This window comes from Corvus moneduloides, chromosome 1, assembly GCF_009650955.1.
Source record: "Corvus moneduloides isolate bCorMon1 chromosome 1, bCorMon1.pri, whole genome shotgun sequence".
Classification (NCBI taxonomy): Eukaryota; Metazoa; Chordata; class Aves; order Passeriformes; family Corvidae; genus Corvus; species Corvus moneduloides.
In genome coordinates this window covers 161,637,564-161,657,231 of record NC_045476.1, presented here as the reverse complement: position 1 = coordinate 161,657,231, position 19,668 = coordinate 161,637,564, and the positions used below count along the sequence as shown (strand labels likewise).

General features: G+C 45.8%; 1 protein-coding gene across 1 annotated transcript in view; it reads left to right on the top strand.

Moving 5' to 3' along the window:
• Positions 1–62: 62 nt before the first annotated feature.
• KCNK9 (potassium two pore domain channel subfamily K member 9) overlaps positions 63–19,668 on the top strand; it is a 104,324-nt gene continuing 84,718 nt past the window's right edge. Inside the window, exon 1 of the mRNA XM_032134111.1 lies at positions 63–1,121. Within this exon, the coding sequence (XP_031990002.1) occupies positions 536–1,121 (586 nt within the window). The 5' untranslated portion in view covers positions 63–535. The remainder of the gene's footprint in view (positions 1,122–19,668) is intronic.

Here is a 19,668-nt window from a genome sequence, read left to right as displayed (position 1 = left end):
GATGCTGCCCCCGGCCCCGCGCCCGCCGCCTGACACCGCCGCCGCCGCCTTCGCCGCACCGGACGCCGCTCCGCTGCCCACGCCGCGGCCACCTGCAGCAGCAGCAGAGGCAGCAGCTGCCCGGCTCCACGCCGCCCTCCGCGCACCGCGGCGGAAGGAATAGATCGCCCAGCCCGTCCCGACCCGCCCGGCCAGCGCTCCCGCAAGCAGCCAGGGCCGGGGCGGGTCGGGTCCCCGACGGCCGGAGCCCAGGCGCCCTCCGCCCCTCGCCCCGCTCCTCCTCCGCGGATGGGCGCGCTGCCGCCGCCCGGCCCCCTCCGTCTCCGCCGCTCCGCCTGAAGAAACTTGGGACGGCGGCGACCTCCGCCTCCCCGCCGCGCCCCGCCCGGGCTGCGGGCGACCCTTCCCCGCGCCGCCGCGCCGACTTCGCGGGGGGACCCGCCCGCCGCAGGACTCCGTGCCGGGGCCGTCGGCCCCTTGGCGGGGACCCCCTGCCCCTGGCCTCGGTGCTGGGGAGGAGCGGGGGGTGCCCTGGATGGCCCTGCGCACTGGGACAGCTTGGTTTGGGCAGGTCCTGCGCAGAGTTTCCCGGCTTCAGGGCACCTGGTCCCGGCGCTCTAGCAGCCTCCTGTGCCTCTCTTCTTCCCAGGAGCCCGAGCAGGCGGGCGGGGAGCGACCGCCGCCGCAGCACAAGCTGCCCCGGAGCAGCGGCAGCGGCGGCGGCGGGCGCCGCCGGCCCCCCCGGCAGCTGCTGCCCTGCTGTGGCTGCTGCGGCCTGTCGGAACCCCGGGCGGCCAGGGGGGGACATGGTCCCCTCACTCGCCCCTTGCTGGCGGCCATGAAGAGGCAGAACGTGCGGACGCTGTCCCTCATCATCTGCACGTTCACCTACCTGCTGGTCGGGGCTGCCGTCTTTGATGCCCTGGAGTCCGACAACGAGATGCGGGAGGAGGAGAAACTCAAAGCCGAGGAGATCCGGCTCAAGGGAAAGTACAACATCACCAGCGAGGACTACCGGCAGCTGGAGTTGGTGATCATGCAGTCCGAGCCGCACCGCGCTGGAGTCCAGTGGAAATTCGCCGGCTCCTTCTACTTCGCCATCACGGTCATCACGACCATCGGTGAGTGACTCCCCTCGGGGAGGACCTGTGGGGTCAGGGCCGGGGCTGGGGCAAGAGCTTCCCGGGCTGGAAGAAAGGGAGAGGGGCAGGGAGGCTGTGGCATGCAAAGGTGTCTGTGCTGGATGAGATTTTTTGCTTCCCTCCCGTGTTATGTAATTTAATGCTCTTCCTTGGCACTTGTTGGACTTGACAGTGTCCCGCACCACTTCTCCTGGAGATGGATCCTCTGGCTCTTGTGTGGGACTGGAGAAGAGTGGGGCTGGTCTGGCTAGGGGCATTGGCACTGGCCAGGTGGCTACCACGGTGCTGTGGCTTGGATGGTGAGGAAGAGGAGGAAGAGGCAGGGTGACACTCCTGGGGTTCCCCTCAGGAGGAAGGCCCTGTTGTCACATTCCTTTTCCACCTCAAGAGACATGGGGAAAACTTAGGCAAAAGGCAGCTGGAGGAGAATGAAAATGATGAGGGCATGGGAACTGGATCAGCTGGGAAAGCCCTTAATGTAGCCAGGCATGGACAGACCTGCTTTTGTAAACTTTGTTTTGGTGTTGGCAGTGGCTGTGGTGGTGGTTCCCACAGCCGTGGTCAAACCCTGGGCATTACCAGTGTGTTCCTGGAGTTTTTATTGCAGCTGGAGTGTCTGATGTGATAACAGGTCACAGTCTGCATTTCCCCTTTGTGGGCACATGGTCTGACAGGCAAAACGATGCCTGCTGTCACATTCATGCTGCCCAGCTTCCCAGATGTGCCGCTTCCCACAACGGTCAAGGGACAGTCAGTGGACACAGCCACGGGCTGTCATTTTGTACTTTGCTGCTTCCCGCAGCTAAAGCTGAGCCTTTTTCACAAAGTTTGCTTCTCTGCCATAAAAATAAATACCACAGTGATTAGAGGCTGCGGAGTACACACAGAACTGTGCTACAACTCTGGCTTTGGCTGGATGAGCACGTTTGCTCGTGCTGGTTTTGTGTTCTTTAAGGTGGGTTTACTAAGGCAGTAGATAATGTTCTTCTCCCAGAACTTCTGGATGTTACCCCCTAACATCTGTGGAGATCTGTAAAGACCCCTCTAACTCAGTAGCTGTTTGATAGTGGCTGCGTTATATGGAACAGGACACGAAAGAAGCGCTCTTATTAATACAGAAGGACTTGGTCTTTTTGCCATTTAGGGATTATTACAAGAAATTTTCACACTGCCACCTGAGATACTGAGTGTTCAGCAGAACATGCTGTCCACTGCCCTTTGAGAAGTGTCTACTTATGTTTGTGTTTGACTATATTCTACCTGGGGCAGTAAAAAATTTCCTTTGAAAGACCATCTGACAGTATAAAGTGTATTTGCCCTTACAAAGATAAGATTTTTCAGGGTTAATTTCCTCTTCCTTTCTGTTATTGGATACATTACTACAAATGCATATATTAACAGGTTATGGAATATAAAGTAGAATGCTACTTTGGGTGATGATTTGTATTTCCCGCTGTTTGTTACGATGTCAGAACTCTCCTTCCTACTTTGACCACTGAGTCTCCATCAGCCTGTCTCTTGCCACTTATTTGTGCTAAATGAATATCTCTCTGTCATGCTCCTCTGTGTTACAACAAACCTTCCACACACACGTCTGTGTACTCACAGTGCCCTGTACTCCTGCCTGGGAGCTGCCTGCAATACTTGCTGCGTTCTTAAGCTCAGTTGGTGACAGGTAGAAAAGGCTGTTTGTACAGTAGTTTGCTGTTTTGCTGGTGTTTTACCTGGAAACAAGTACAACTTGCTTGGGAAGTTGTAACATTTTCTCCTTCAGAGGGCTGGGATTTGTTTAGCAAGCTCGGCATACCTCAGCATGCAGAGGATAGAATGCATTTCTGTAGGCAGAGGCGCTTTCGGAGGTATGAATTGTTTAAATTTAAAAATGTGTGTAGCAACAGGGAACCACTGGGACAAAGAGTGATAATAAAGAATGGTGCAGAAAGACAGACATTCTATAACGAATGTTCATTTGGGAAGCTGTGCTCTGGAGGATATCTGATCCGTCTTTCAAAAGTTTATTAATAGTTGCTCTCTGCATCTTGCCAAATGCACTTCTATTTTTTGTACCATCTCTTCAGTACTAAAGTGGTTTCATGATGTTATCTGATCTACTGCTAGTCTGTAAAAGTAAGCATGGAAGATTTTTCTTTAATTTCTTATTTATCCTAAACTAATTTCTCTCACGTATGGGAAAAAACCTTTCTTTAAGTTATTAGGAAAATAAGGGTTCTTACCTATGTTTTTTTTTTGTACAAGGAAGTGATCTAAAATGTTCATATTAATCTTTTGTGCTGGTTCTTTTTTTTCAAATCTGTATGTATGTTCTCATATACATCTGTCTCCCTCTAAAACCTTCTGGACGGACTTCCAGAAGCACATGCATTGGGGTATGCATTGGTGAACGTGCTGTACTCAGGAGGTACTGCTGCAGAAGTGTGTCTTACAAATCATTGCAGGCTGACTTTTAAAAGAGAATTTACAAAGACCTTGCCTAATCTGGAAGGGTACCTCTATCTCCACAAAACTTCCCTTCAGAGAAAACAGTGATAGGAATTGGCGGACCACAAAGTCAAGCAATATGCATATGGTTGCAGACTAATTTATGTCTAACTTAATTGTACTCCGTGATAGTGCCGTGCTAGCAACATGTCTGGAGCGATTACCTCTTCGCTGTGCTGATTTCAACTACTGTGGCTTTAATTTAATCAAAGGCGTGTATGGTTGGCTGTGGCCCATCAGTAGCCGGGAAGAGGCTGTTGCTTCTCTGCCAGTGCTAGGGGACAGTTGTCCCCAGACCGTAGGACAGGTGCCCCATTGCCCCTGGGATGTGGGGCTGAAGGGACAGCTCTGGTGCTGAAGGGACAACTCTGGCAATTCCCCCAGTCTACAGTGCTGAAAGGACACCTCTGGCAGTGTCCCCAGTCTGTGATGCTGAAAGGACACCTACGGCAGTGTCCGTGGTATCAAGGTGTAAGTCCAGCAGTGTCCCCAGTCTGTGGTGCTGGAGGGACAGCTCCGGCAGTGTTCCCAGTTCGTGGTGCTGGAGGGGCAGCTCCGGCAGTGTTCCCAGTTCATGGTGCTGGAGGGACAGCTCCGGCAGTGTTCCCTGTTCATGGTGCTGGAGGGACAGGTCCGGCAGTGTTCCCAGTTCATGGTGCTGGAGGGACAGGTCCGGCAGTGTCCCCAGTTCATGGTGCTGGAGGGACAGCTCCGGCAGTGTCCCCAGTTCGTGGTGCTGGAGGGACAGCTCCGGCAGTGTCTCCAGTTCATGGTGCTGGAGGAACAGGTCCGGCAGTGTTCCCAGTTCGTGGTGCTGGAGGGGCAGCTCCGGCAGAGCCCCCAGTCTGTGGTGCTGGAGGGACAGGTCCGGCAGTGTTCCCAGTTCGTGGTGCTGGAGGGACAGCTCCGGCAGTGTCCCCAGTTCATGGTGCTGGAGGGACAGCTCCGGCAGTGTTCCCTGTTCATGGTGCTGGAGGGACAGCTCCGGCAGTGTTCCCAGTTCATGGTGCTGGAGGGACAGGTCCGGCAGTGTTCCCTGTTCATGGTGCTGGAGGGACAGGTCCGGCAGTGTTCCCTGTTCATGGTGCTGGAGGAACAGGTCCGGCAGTGTCCCCAGTCTGTGGTGCTGGAGGGACAGGTCCGGCAGTGTTCCCTGTTCATGGTGCTGGAGGGACAGCTCCGGCAGAGCCCCCAGTCTGTGGTGCTGGAGGGACAGCTCCGGCAGTGTTCCCAGTTCATGGTGCTGGAGGGACAGGTCCGGCAGTGTTCCCTGTTCATGGTGCTGGAGGAACAGGTCCGGCAGTGTTCCCAGTTCGTGGTGCTGGAGGGACAGCTCCGGCAGTGTCCCCAGTCTGTGGTGCTGGAGGGACAGGTCCGGCAGTGTTCCCAGTTCGTGGTGCTGGAGGGACAGCTCCGGCAGTGTTCCCTGTTCATGGTGCTGGAGGAACAGGTCCGGCAGTGTTCCCAGTTCGTGGTGCTGGAGGGACAGCTCCGGCAGTGTCCCCAGTCTATGGTGCTGGAGGGACAGCTCCGGCAGTGTCCCCAGTCTGTGGTGCTGGAGGGACAGCTCCGGCAGTGTTCCCTGTTCATGGTGCTGGAGGGACAGCTCCGGCAGTGTTCCCTGTTCATGGTGCTGGAGGGGCAGCTCCGGCAGTGTTCCCTGTTCATGGTGCTGGAGGGGCAGCTCCGGCAGTGTTCCCTGTTCATGGTGCTGGAGGGGCAGGTCCGGCAGTGTTCCCTGTTCATGGTGCTGGAGGGGCAGGTCCGGCAGTGTTCCCTGTTCATGGTGCTGGAGGAACAGGTCCGGCAGTGTTCCCAGTTCATGGTGCTGGAGGGACAGGTCCGGCAGTGTTCCCTGTTCATGGTGCTGGAGGGACAGGTCCGGCAGTGTCCCCAGTCTGTGGTGCTGGAGGGACAGCTCCGGCAGTGTTCCCAGTTCATGGTGCTGGAGGGGCAGCTCCGGCAGTGTCCCCAGTTCATGGTGCTGGAGGGACAGGTCCGGCAGTGTTCCCTGTTCATGGTGCTGGAGGGACAGGTCCGGCAGTGTCTCCAGTTCATGGTGCTGGAGGGGCAGCTCCGGCAGAGCCCCCAGTCTGTGGTGCTGGAGGGACGTCTCTGGCAGTGTCCCCAGTCTGTGGTGCTGGAGGGACAGCTCTGGCAGTGTCCCCAGTCCGTGGTGCTGGAGGGGCATCTCCGGCAGAGCCCTCAGGCTGTGGTGCTGAAGGTTCGGCTCCCGTCCATCACTGCAGGTCCGGACTCCCCTCCTCGGGCAAGCTCTGCAGCTTGTTGCTTCCCCTGGAACCACATCATTAAAGACGTGTTTGGAAGGGACCATGAAAACCTGAAACTTTCCTGTGTGAGATGAAGTGCTGAGATTCAGTCAAGTCTCTCATGTCCTCTAATCTATGGTATTTGGCTTTTATTGGCAGGTTTTTGGGGGTTGTTGCTCACTTGTCGAGCTGAGTAATAAAAAAGTGAGGGCTAATCAGACAGGTTTCTTATTAACCTGGGGCAAAACATATTTTTCTACTCCCCAGGTGCAATGTTCTTGTTCTTTCTTTCTTTCCTTTTATTTTTTTTTAAACCAACACAGCAATGGAAAGGTTGACAACTGCAGGTGCTACAATATTCGATGAGTCTGCTCTTAAAATCACTTAGGAGAAAATCCTCCCTCCCTCCCCTCCTCCACCGTCCTCCCCCTCCCCCCGCCCCCCCAGCTTCTACAAAGTTTTGTTTATGTTTGGATTCTGTGAAAGTTTTTAGGTGATCAGAAAGAACTAATAAGCTCTTCTTGGCTCTCACCAGGTGCTGAGTTTATTTCAGGATTGTTCTCATTTCGGAGTCAGCTACGATGAATTCCTTACCATTTCCAGTTACACAGTCAAAATGATGAAAAAGAGTGGTTTAATGAGGTTCTTCATCCAGCTATTTATCTTTTACAAGATACACTGTAGAATATGCCACAGAGTTAATCTAAAGGCTCTATACTCTGAATGAAAACACCAACTTCCAAAAATAAAGGGTTATTTCTAGGATTCCTAGTAAGTAAGACCCTTTTCTATAGGTCTGTAAGAGTCAATAAACTCTTTCTGTGTAAGCAGGTGTCAACACTGTCAAAATGTGTTATTGGTATGGATATCGCTCTATCATTTAGGCCTTAAAGGGTGATAGTAATACTTGATTTAACACCACTGAGCTCTAGTAAACACTGAATATTTCTGGAGGCTTGTGTAGAATGTAAAGAACTGAAAGCTGTTTGTGTCACTCTAAAATGAACTGAAACAACAAACAGATTGAAGATTGTTATTTATTTATTTTTTCCCAAGAAGTGACTGTAAGGGGAGCAAAATTAAGGCAGTTTGTGCTGTGAATTATGAGTCTCTTTTTCTGGCTTTTAGGCCTTTGTTTTTGGTTTTGAACCTACCACAAGCAGTGACTGAACTATTCAGACAAAATACTTTTTTTAAGAACGCCGTGCAATACCTGTAATGGTGAATGGATCATCCACCTATTGACAGCTGGTTGGCTGCTGAGTAGCCAAACACTCAGGAACTGTCTGCATCCAGATGAGGACATTTCATACTTCTGGCAGATGGTGTCCTGACAGGGAGTTTGAACCTGCATTAATGAACTAAGCAAACACATGCTTAAATCCATTTTGGGGTAGTAGTTGAGTCTCAGTGTTCTTTCTCTGCATCATTTTACCCTTCTGTAAAATGGATGTAAAAACACCAACTTGGTAGTACAGTGATGTCTCTACTTTGGGTTAGAAAAAGACTGAAGTGTTCTCACAAGTGAATTATTTTGTCTGTCTTGCTCCTCCTTTAAGACCAGCCTCTGGTGTTCTGAGTCTGCTCTTGGTTGGATGGTAGTATTTAGAGCCAGTCCATTGAAAAGGTTTGAGTAGGGAATCGTGGCAGATGGACAACCTGCAATTGAAAGAAGAGACAGGAAGAAAACAAGACATGTAAAGGAAGAGATTGAGAATAAAGACACAAATGTTTTGGTCAATTAACTGCTGCATTCATGACTTGCCAGGATCATGAAGGTCATACCTCATACAAAAAAACCAAACAAGCACACAGTAGATTAAGCCAATCAATTATTAATAAACTCAGGCGAAAGCAGAGAGATTTTCTGGTGAGATGAGTGCTTGCCAATACACTGAAGTAACAAATCTCTTCATTCATGCCATCTGAAGCTTTAGTGGAGAATACTGGATGATCAGGACCTGAATATCTGCTGGTGGTATCTCCCAAGCAAGAAAGAGGTGAGCTACAGTGAGCCCCGTGAATATGGACTGTGTGTAGGATTTTGCTCCCCTGCATAACTAAAATAGTCTGCAAGATTGTTTCACACTATATTCAGATTGTATTGTCTGACAAAAATTTTAAAAACCCCACTAAAATAGTGTTCTGCCAACAGAGGAGACTTTGAGGCTACTTTGCTCACATTTGTGGAAAAAGTTCTTGAGTTCTTTAAAACTGTTTTTGCAATGATACCTCACATTCCTGCCAGAAGCACTTTAGCAAAAGCTTTTTAGAAATCACTGATAAGCAAGGAAAAATTAGAACTCAGAATGATGTTGACCTGCATCTTCCCACTGTATGGCTTATTGGCAGTGCAAATGTAATAGTAAGAGTTGGAAAACAATTTTGGGGAAATATTGAGAAACCTCTGGCCATTGAGCTCTAGGTGGAGGTGTCTGCAGATTTCCTTACTGTAACGACACTGGAGAAATTAGTGTCTTGTAGATTTTTAGGATTTGGTGCTCTTTCACTTCCTCCTAACTATTCATAAGTTCTTTCTTTACCTGAAGCAAGTGAGATTTAGATTAAGCATGAAGAAAACTCTTCCCTGCCATCAGGGTGGTTGTGTGCAGGTAGAGACTGCCTAAGGAGACTGCTTTAAAAAGAGATTAGACAAAAATCTCCCAGGAATGAATAAGCTGTAACTGCTTTTGCCTTTGGGGAGGAAGATGGACTGGCTGACCTCTTGAAGTCTTTATCAGCCTTATGTTCTATGATTTTCTGAATCTTCCTTTTTTTCCTACTTCTTGAGCCCTAATAGTTCTTGGGTTAACTTGTTTTTCTTGAGGAAAAAACCCAAATATCTTTGAAATTCTATTTTCTCCACTTCATGGTCTTTGCTTATTGATTATTTTTCTAGCCAGTAAACCCATTTATGTACCTTTGCAAGTGTCAGAATAGAAATATCTGTGTTTACCTACCGTCAAGGTTACAAGCTAGAGGTGTTGGTGAGTATTTTGGGAAAGAAGTTAGCTGAAGGAGAAGATGATCCTGCTGATATGAGGATGCCAAGCAGAAATTCACAGGGCAGAACTGGGAAGGTGTTTTTGACTAAATTTTCTCTTAGCAATGGACTTATATCTGCTTCGACTAAAAAGAATAAAAATCCTTTTGCTTTCTCTTGGGACAGCTTCACAACTATGAGGCTTGACCAAAGGAACACTAATGGAGAGCTTGCCTGTTGGACATCATGAGTTTTGGGACAGAAGTTGCTGGTCTGGCATGAAGGACAGCTGAGAATGCTGTTGTGTTTCCTCGAATGTCATCTGAACTGAGGTGCTCAGTTCCTTCAGTGCAAGAGCATATTCCCCCATACATGCTGAAATCCATTCTCGTGGCTTTGAGCTGGAGTTGTACAGCTCTTTATATTCAGAATGCTGTACTGACATTAGGTGATTCATCTTCACAACACCTCTATGTAAAAATTATCCTCAATTTAGAGACAAGAAGAGAAAACAACTTTCTGAAGATTCAGGTTGGGAGCTATTTCTAATTGCCAAACTGCTCACTTGTTTCTCATTCGGACAACATGATATGACTTTATAGCCAGATTAAACAGTGGAGATGAACCAAAGGCAGAGATCCATAAGGAGTTCAAGGTGATACTGGCAAACTCCTGCAGATTAGGTCTTTTGACATGCAGTGATAGCAGAACCTGGAGCTTTATTTCATGAAGGTTCATATACGATTCTGGCTAATTATCTCTGTTATTACTATGTGTCTTCTGTCAAAGGCCCTTTAGGCTATCAGGTATCCACTTGTTATGGATTTTACTGAAGATCCTTGGCTGGATATAGTTAAAGGCCACATGAGATACCCCTTCCCCTCTAACAGATGCTGGCAAGGACACTTACTGATGATGCAGAACTAACGAGTCCTTGGTGCCTGTAAGTCGACCTAAGAGGTTACTGTGGACTTGCAACAGATGTTTGCTGTGTGTAGCAGGCCTATTCCCCTCTTTTTGGATAGCATGGGCTGCTTCAGAAATTTCACACATGGACATTGCTGCGATGCAAATTAATTATAATTTGTTATTTTTTCAGGATTATAGTCCATGGAATCTACTGACTTTAGGTAGATTACCAGGTTATTTATCCCGCCCCCCCCCCCCCCCCCAGGTGTCTGTGACTTGATTAGCTACAACTAACATCGATATTGCTGGTGTTGTAGCTACAGCACTTCCTTTGATTGAAGTGAGAGTGTCTACGGATAAAGGACTGTTCAGCAAAAAAAAAAAGCAAAAAACCCCAAAGACAGAAATAAAGGTCTGATCCAAAGTTTATTATAAGTAACAGAGAGCATATTTTGAGTCACAGTAGTTTGGGATCAGGCCATTATTTGATATATTCTCTAGCAAACCAGTTAATGGAAAATATCTTCAAAAGCAGTTTTCAGATTTATTTATTTTTAATAATGAAACAAAAATTTTGAAGTTAAAGTGTATGCTGATTTTGGCATTTAAACTGATTTGTGTCTTTTTAATTGAAAGTCAAACGCTAAACTACGCATCTACTGCATACCTCAAACTCAAGCAAAGAGAAATCTTGAGGAAGGATGTTGATGTTTTTATTCTATTTTTTTTTCTTTCGATGGTGTGTGGTTCTTTTCTTGTTGTTTGTTTGTTTTCCTTACTTTCATGACTGCCAGTTAAGAACCCCTTCTGATCTATCATCTTCTAATCCACTGAGATGCTTTTTTTTTCTTAAGTGTAACATGCACTTACTTTTTTTCTGTTTCAGGGGAAGAATCCCTGAAGTTTCTTAGCAGTTTTTTTCTTTTTAAGGAGTTCAATGACTTTTTTTTTAATACCTGGCCAATTGCCACAAGAGGCTTATGCAGTTATCAGTTGGTTAAAGGGTTCAGTATCCTCTTTAACTGCTTTCATTATGGAGGTGATTAGGGCATGCCAGTGAAAGGAATCTCTCTATTAAGGACTCATGTATTTGTTACTTATTAGGATGATTAGGAGGGAGCAGACTGCATTGTCCTTTCAGTTCCCTGCACCAGCAGGAAAAAAGAGCTTCAGAGAAAAGCAGGCAAGTAGTGGGGTTAAAAGGTATCTGATGGGAAGCTGATTGTCTCCTTGCTCTCCCATCAGAGAAGAGGACCTTCTCAGGCACAAAAATTTCACAGAGAGCTTGAGGGCACAGATTGATGAATGAAACCTGCTGCAGCTCTCTCTAATTGTGTAGTGCAGGAGATTAGCTCTACGGAAATGCTCATAGACTCCCAATTTAGAGATATTCTTGACATATTGAAGGGAAGACAGAAATAAGAGATCTACTCCCAAGGCAATTGGCAGTGTCAGCAATTTCGGATGCACACTACCATAAACTCATTTCAGGGGTGTTTTGGGAGCAGATAGAATATTTTATCTCTTCCACCCTCTTTTATTTTGATGTCCTCTGGAGAGGATGTCCTCCTCCTATGTTTAAACCAACACAGGCTATGGGAACTGCGGCAGAAATTAAATGTTGTAACAAACCTGTAACAAACCTAAACCAATTGAGTTTTGATTTGTCACTCTGCTGTATTTCACACCCATATGGAACTTCTCAGGACCAGACACAGTAGGAAAAGGTGTCAAATATTCTTGTTTCAAAGGTCTGTATATCCATTACTTGAACTAATGAAAAGTTGTTGTTAGTTGTTAGTAGTTTGAACTGTTGTGGTGAAACAAGGCTGACTTCACTCAGTGAAAACAGTGTTTGCAGCAGTAATAATCTTTAAAAATCTGCAGTTTGGTGCTTAATTTAACTTTGCTCTGGATACATATAAAATATTGTACTGCAATAAAAGGAGCTCCAGCACCAGGAAGGACATAGAGCCCCGACCATAAGGCTCTGCATGCAGACTGTGTCATGTAAGATACTGCATCAGGAATATTTAAAAACAGTTCATGAAATAAAGATGATTGAACTCCCTGTTACAATCTTGCATCAGAAAAACACCTCATACTTGCAGAGGTGACTTGAAGTCTCAATGCTTGCCCAGAGTTTTTCTGGCCTTTGGGGACTTCTTTGGCTTCCAGAGTAAACCGTGAATTTTAGAAGAGTTCCTTACAGGATAAAGCATACAGTATTTTCTGCTGAGGACTAGAAACAGTAGAAGGATGCTATTTCAGCATTATTCAGGGTCATCTAGGCTGTCAAAAAAACTGGATTGCCCCAGACTGCCAGAGGAAAAAAACTCTATTTTGGGATGTGGAAGTCTGGAGACCAGCATTTGGGTTGTGAAAGTCTCTTCCAACATTTAAAGTTATGAGCCCACCATCACTTTGACATGTCCTCTATAAAAGTTCCTGATACACTGCTTGTTTACTTCTGGACACCAAATATGTATTTTTAAAATTTTTTGGTATTATTTTCAGTATTACTTAGGTGTGTTAGAAATGACATAGGTCTGGTTCTAGGCACTTGATAGTTAAACAGCAACACTGGATCTGTGCCCTCGGAAGCACATGGAAATCCCAGTGATTTGACCTGAACTCTTCAGTTGACCTTTCAACTGATATATTGAGAATTCAGTGATCTTCCAAACTTCTCTACTTTAGAATTTCTCCCCTCTTTTGCTGTTCCATGTGGGAATGAAGATCCCAAGAAGAGGAAGGAGGTGGTTTCTATTCAGTCAGTACTGATGCTCTATCAGCTTTTTTGTTCATTTCTGGTATTTTTCTCTGACAGACGAATAAATGATCATCCAGTCTTTTGGCAACAAAAGCTTAAGCTCTTAAAACACATCCTGCCTAGTAGTAAAAGGCCTGTTATTTAAAGGGCACTTTTCAAAACGATTAGTACTTCAGTAGCAATGTGTTTGCCTTAATGAGTGCTCTCTGGCAGCCAGAGGAAACAGCATAAGCTGATACCTAGAGATGTAGGCTGACATAGGCAAATTAGCAGTGCTACAAGTCAGTTACCAAATGTACTGCACATCCAAGAGGTTTATTTTAATGAGTGAAAAGTGCTAGGTATGATTCAGAACGGCTTAATTTTTGTTTTCTTCTGAAATATCCACCTCCTTTTGTATTTTCATTCAGAAGGCCTCGTACCACTCCTCTACTTGTGATAGTTTGTGCTGTATGGGTTGCATTCAGGTCTGGTTTGACTTGCTGAACTGGCACCAGAGACAATTTTTCATAAAGTTTCAGACTTGCTTCATTGGTGTTGCTGATGTTTGAAGTCTGTTCTTGTGATGTAGGTAGGTCAGCTGCTGGGCTTTTGATATAACATAGATTTCTTTTTAAAGGTTTCAGCAGGTTTTTCCTTTCCTAAGATGGATAACAGTGAAGGCTGTTGGTATTGAAGAAGAAGAGGCACGGGATGCAAGCTCTGAGTATCCAGCAATAGGTGTCATGATGGAAGTTGCTGGCTCTTGAGCATTTGTGGTGCTGACTTGGATAACTAGCTGGAACCTGACTGCAGGTTAGGTGATAAGGAGTTAAAAACTATTTCCATGGTCTCTTTGACAAGAATCCAGCCTGTGGAGCATTTCAAACCTGATCAAAACAGCAGGTCTGTTCCTGAAGACCTTGAGTGTGGCGCAGTGAATAAGGAAAGGTGTTAAACAACAGCAAGGAAGTGTTAGAGTGGCCACAGAGAAAAAACCCTTTCTAGCAGTGATACTTGTGAAACACTGAAATGCACTGCCTGCAGGAGGCATGGGCTCTTCGTTGCTAGGTCTTGCAGAACAGGATGGACAAGCATCTGCCAGGAATGACCTATGCATTCTGTCCTGCCTTACGGCAAGGTACGGACTGGCCTCCTCGTCCTGTATTTTTAATGGCTCCCTAAACACACAGGCTGTTTGAAGTTTGTTTTGGATCTTGCTTGGATCTATGTAAATTTATCTTGTCCTTTTTTTTTTTTTTCTGAAGGTTTGTGCTTCCCTTGAGGGATTATCAGTGCACCCTACAATTCTGTCTCCAGCTGAATATCTGGAAAAGAATCAAACCTCTTCTCTAGGCAGCAACTGTTTGGTGTTAGCAGTGTCACCAGCTTTTTATGGCTGCTGTTTGAACAGCTCTACCAGTGGCTGTTGCAGGGAAAAACAAACATGCTACCTATCTTTAAAAAAGGGACAGGAGAGAACGTGGGCAGTTAATGCTCAGTCAACCTAAATTTGATGTTTAGAAAGATATTTGACCAAGCTGTTAATCAGCATGAAAGTACCTAGGGGATAACAAGGGACAAGCTGGAACAAACCCAAATTTTTCCTGAGTAACTCACGCTGGACTTGTCTGGGTTGTTTTTATTCCAGCAGATAGCTGATAGAGGGGGAAGCAGTAGGTTATGACATTTTTTACATATGTGGCATGATAATAGCATTGAGTTCTTGTAATTGCAGTAGAAAAATCTAGACTGGATTGAACTGCAAGATGGGTGCAAAGTGTGGATGGCACACGCCATGGACCAGAGGTTGGACAGTGGCTGGGCTTACCACATGTGTGAAAAACACATACACTGTGCAGATGTAAATGGGGCAGAAAATACAGATTCACAGATCTGCTCAATTTACCGCCAGATAATTTCACAATAGGATAGAAAAAATGCAGAAATATTTATCGCTGGTTTTCTGTCAAATTGGATGGACATAGCATATGCAGTCATACAGGGGTCTGTCCTGTGGCTGGTACTATTCAAGTTTCCCATTAATGGCTTGTCTGATAGAACAGAGAGTACACACATTTATTGTGAGGGGTGGCTAGCACTGTGAGGGCAGGAGCAGAATACAAAACGATTCTGTTAAACTGGAGAAATGGTCTGGAATCAATATGATGAAATTCAATAAAGTCGAGTGCACAGAATTACATTGAAGAAGAAAATATCAAAGATACAGATTTAAAAAATTATATAAACTGACTAGGTGCAAGTACTACAACATCATGCTGATAAAGTGGTAAGGCTTCAGCCTGGAAACTGGGTGCAGTTTTGGGCACACAGAGATTTGAGAAAGGATGAGAAAAATTAAAATGCTGAAAGAAAATTTAACCTGTATTCGGTGTGAAGTAGGCAGAGATTGTTTACCCTATATGAAATACACAAAGGAGGGGAACAATAACAGCTTCAAACATGGGAAAGATTGTTGTAAAGAGGACATTGATAAGTTTTTTCTGCATATATACCCAAGGTTTGCTTTTCAGCACTGCAGATGCAGGTTTATCATCAGCTGTGAAAACAGCTGTAACATGACCTGTAAGGAACCTTCAGAGTGTCAGCAGTGGGATATTTGTTTGAAGTGGTTAAACAGTTGTCCAAACACATGGGTTTGGTTTACTTCAGCCTGCCTCAGGTCTGAATGGGCTTGGTTACCCATTGAGGCCCCTCCAGCCATGTGTTCCTAGGTGGCTGGGAGCTGCTCTACAGGAGCTGCCTGGTCAGTTGAGTAACCCTAAGTGATGGACTGAGGATCTGAGCATCCTGCAACAGGTCAAATGGTTTATTGAGGTTTCTCCCAGCCCTCAGCTTCTGGGATTATGCACTCAATGGATGTTTCTAAATGCTGTGCTGAATGTACAGCAACATTTGCTGTCTGACAGTGGACTTTGTGATGGTCAAGGCTCTGAACTTGCCTTCAGGAGAGCTGTTCTTCTAGAACAGGCATCAATATGCATCTTGCAACCCCTGCTCACTTGGCATTTTGGGTTGCACATTCTCTCATGCTGAAACAAAGAGGTTCTTCCTCTTTCCCTAAATCCCATGCATACAAACCAGCAATTTCCATAGCACAGACAATCATCAATCTGTTATCTTGGCAGACACCAATGCCTTTCTACTTTGCAGGAAGGAAATCTATCCCATAATACACCTGTGCAATATATGGCAATGGTGATTTTGTTGCTAACCCCCGCAGCAATCAGTTTATGCCCTCAAGCATGAGATTTGATTATCCTTGTCATTATCTAAGCTACAAATGTTATTAGCAGCCATAAAATTGTCCATTAAAGTGAGAGGAATTACTTGCCTGCACCAGGGGGAGAACAGATAATTTACCACACAGATTTAAGCCCAAAAGCACTTTTTTCCCCAGAAGGACATGCTAAGCCTTTGTACAGCCTCCATTTTTGCATTTCAAAACCTACTTCCCCCTCCATGGCCCTCAAGTCTGGGTCTTTTACCATAACAGTGACATAGATAACGCCTGTTGAAATAACCTCAGAGATCATGACCACGTATTTATTCTGTGTTCCATAGCTTGAATGAATGCTTCCCTAATTCTGGAAGTGCAGACGCTCAAACTTTGGTTGGGTTCCATATTTTCTAGACTTCAGCACTGGTCTGAACTTCATTTACACAAAAGCAATTCTGGATGCCTTGGGCTGACTTGGCACCCATGGACTGACCCTGCATCACTGGTTGAGTGTAGGATCTGTTGATTTGCTCCTAGCAGGGCCATTTTCATAGGTTTTCTTGATCCTGCAATACTAGGTTTTTATGAGAGGAAGAAGTGATGTATCACAGGGGCCAAGAAAAGATGCTGTGTCTGAGTGGGTGAGATCCAGGGTAGTGTCTGAAAAATTTCTTTGTCTTCCCTGGGACTGGCTGATTCATCCCCTTCCCACCACCCTGCTAATTCCTGTTCATATATCAGTTCACCGTAAAGCTGCATTTTTATTCCCATGTGGTATTGTGTTCCCACCCCCTTCCAACAACAGGGAGTGGGAGAGAACACCTACAGCTTTCCCAACAGACGAAAATGGTGGATCCTGACAGACTGGAACAGATTCTGATCACAGTCTTTCTCTGTAAATCCTGTGGAACTTGATGGTTTTGGTGTATTTGTTGACTTTAAAGTAAGAGAAATGTGTGCAGAATGTGGTCTGGAGAGCCTGTATTTTGAAGGAAGTATCTCCTCCTACTCACCCAACAAATTTACACACACACGGTGTAGCATCAATATTAGCTCCTGTAGCAAATGGAAAATATGTCAGTAGCCCGAAAGGAACAGAAAATGTTCCCAAACAGGGCTTAAAAAAGTAAACAAACATCATATAACCAACAAAATCAATACAGTTTCATATTAGCCATTACAGATATCTCTGTATTTGTCTACATCCTACTGTGCACATTTCAGTGCTGTGGAAAATGTAGAACCCAGGGGACCTAATTTCAGAACTTGGAGATGGTGTATTGAATGCAAGGCCTGGGATAGAAGGCCTGGAAGAGATTTATGTTGAAAAACAGGAGAGTTTTCCCCCTTGAATCCCCCAAAAGAGCATTAACTGAGTCAAATAAATGGAAATATATACAAAATTAATATCTATTAATGGGTGTTACAACATTAATAGAAACAACTCCTTGAAAACTCTTTTTTTTTCTGAGTAATCTCCACTAACTTAAGAAATGACTTTGTGAGAACTAATGTTAGGTTCAGGATGCCCAAGAGGGGACAGCCTTTCAGCTTTCTGCATTCTAAAATCTTTGTCTTCCTTAGATTCTCTTCTGCTTGGAAGGAGTTTGAGATGGAGAAATTTCCTTATGTTTCCAGCCTTTGCCTCATGGCCTTCCTTGACTTGTCATGTCTTCCAACACAATCAGTAGTATTCAAGCTATTCTTGTGGGCTTCCATATTGAGTTCCTTCAAGCCAAGCTGCTTTTCGCTGCTGAAAGCATTCCCTCTTCTCTTGTTCCTTTGAGAACTTGATATACCTATTTATCAGGAAGCAAAAGTCGAGGCTGCAGACTAAGCAGGTGGTTGATGCTGTTCCTAACCAGAAGAGCACATCTCAGTGGAAGTTGTGTGAGATTTAATAGGAGAAGATCCTCCTGTGACCCAGTGGCATTCTTTGGTTGCTTGTTTAATGCACCTAATATTGGGGGAACATCCTGTGTCTTTTGGATGGTGACTTTTGCTTCCATTCACATTCTCTTGCCAAGGAGAAGCTGGCAAGATTTCCTGCATAGCACATTGGTAGAGACTTTGAAGAAGAGGAAGAAGCTGGAAACAACTATTAGGACAAAGTGGACCATTGCTTGGAATCCTACATTCAGGTGATTTCCTGAAAGAGAAATGTTTGGTTTTTGGTGGTCTTTGGTCTTCTGGAGTTTTAGTTCCATGTGTCAGCAAAGCTATGAATGCTCACTGAGTGTGCTGGAGAGCCACAGGAGCTCTGCCTCCCTGTGTTTGCTTTTCCATTGGAAAGATAGTATTATCTGAAATACAGATTGATTGATAGACATATGTATAGATAATTTACTTTCTTTTAATGTGATGTGCTCCAACCCTTTTGCAAGTGTCTGTAGGCCCTCTGGGAGGTCCACAGCCTTTCATCCTGAAGGGGACACAGAAGGTTCTTGTCTCTCCTCTGCCTTCTATTCCATCTCTCTGCAGTGCTGGATGTTGATCTCACTGCTCAGAGTGCCTGCAGCATGCACAACACCCAGGGGCCTGGGTTTCTTGTCTCTTGAGTGGCATTCTGTGAGCTAGTGTTCAGAGAGAGACATAAAGATCAAAGGCTGTGCAAGTGTACTGTGCTTGATTTTGCTTACACCAATACAAATCGATTGACTTCACCGAGTTATGAGGGATTTACAGCTAGGGGAGAACAGATTCTGACCTAATGGCTCCAAAAGAGGCTTTTCTTGGATGAGCAATGTAATTAGAGCACTGGAACAGACAGATTTCGTGACTCATCTGTGGGTCTGCAGTCTTTTCTTTGCTTCTAGTAGGGTGTTCACTAATGTCACCACACTTTCATTTCACCCGTGGGCTGATCTAATGAAGGACCAACCTTTGCTTGAACAGAGATCTCTGTTCAGCTGCAAAGCAGCCTCCGATCTTCATGTCACTGTGAAGACTTCAAGCTTCGGACCAGACATTGGGGTAGTGGAAAATTTCCACTCTCTTTGTTTGTTGTACTGAAGCAGAGGATTAAAATAACTAGAAGAAGCAAAGCAGGGGCTGGGGAGATGACTGAGTCCACTTACCAATCTGAAATATGTGTCCTAGCAAAGGGCAAAATCATCAAGCATATGAGCCGCCATCAATCTGCTCTATATATCCAGCGGGAAAACACTGCATGCATTTTTAAATCATAAAACTGCTTTTCAAGCTGGTTGGAGGTCTGAGGATGAAGTATTTTTGTTAGAAAATGCTGCTTCACCGAGACTACAAGACATTCATTTGGGAAATTTTGTTGAGAACATTTCCTAAGTTTGGGGATGAGGAGGTGGTCATGGTTAGTGTAAGAGGGACCTGGCATGTATTATTGAAGACTGGTGCTGAGCACAGTCACAAGGCTCATATCTTACAGATGTCTGGGGGCTATGTTGGGCACAAGGGCCTGGCAGAGAGGTGACAGCACTCAGGATATGGAGGTGGTGCAGTTTTGGCTGCTGGTTCTCCTTCGGTCCCAGTGCAACAGGAATTGGAGTCAGGGGCCAGCTGTTGCAGTTTGGCTGGTGGCCATGACTGTGACAACAATGATGGCAGAGTGTGTAGGGCAGAAGCTGTCACCTTGCTGTGTGTACAGTGCCACCTCTTTCTCACCCACCTCTCATTTCTGCTGAGCTTGAGCTGTGAGATCCCTTCAACACAGTAGTTTCAGGAAAGGGTAGGGAAGCTGTGATGCAATGGATTGGAGTTCAGCATGGGACAGGAGACGTGAGACGGTGGCATCATATCTGGCATCACTGATGGTTCCTTCAAGAAGATTGGGGGCCACTGACATGGGGAACTCAGTGAAGTGCCTACCTTACATGAAGCCTTGTCCTTTGTGTCTG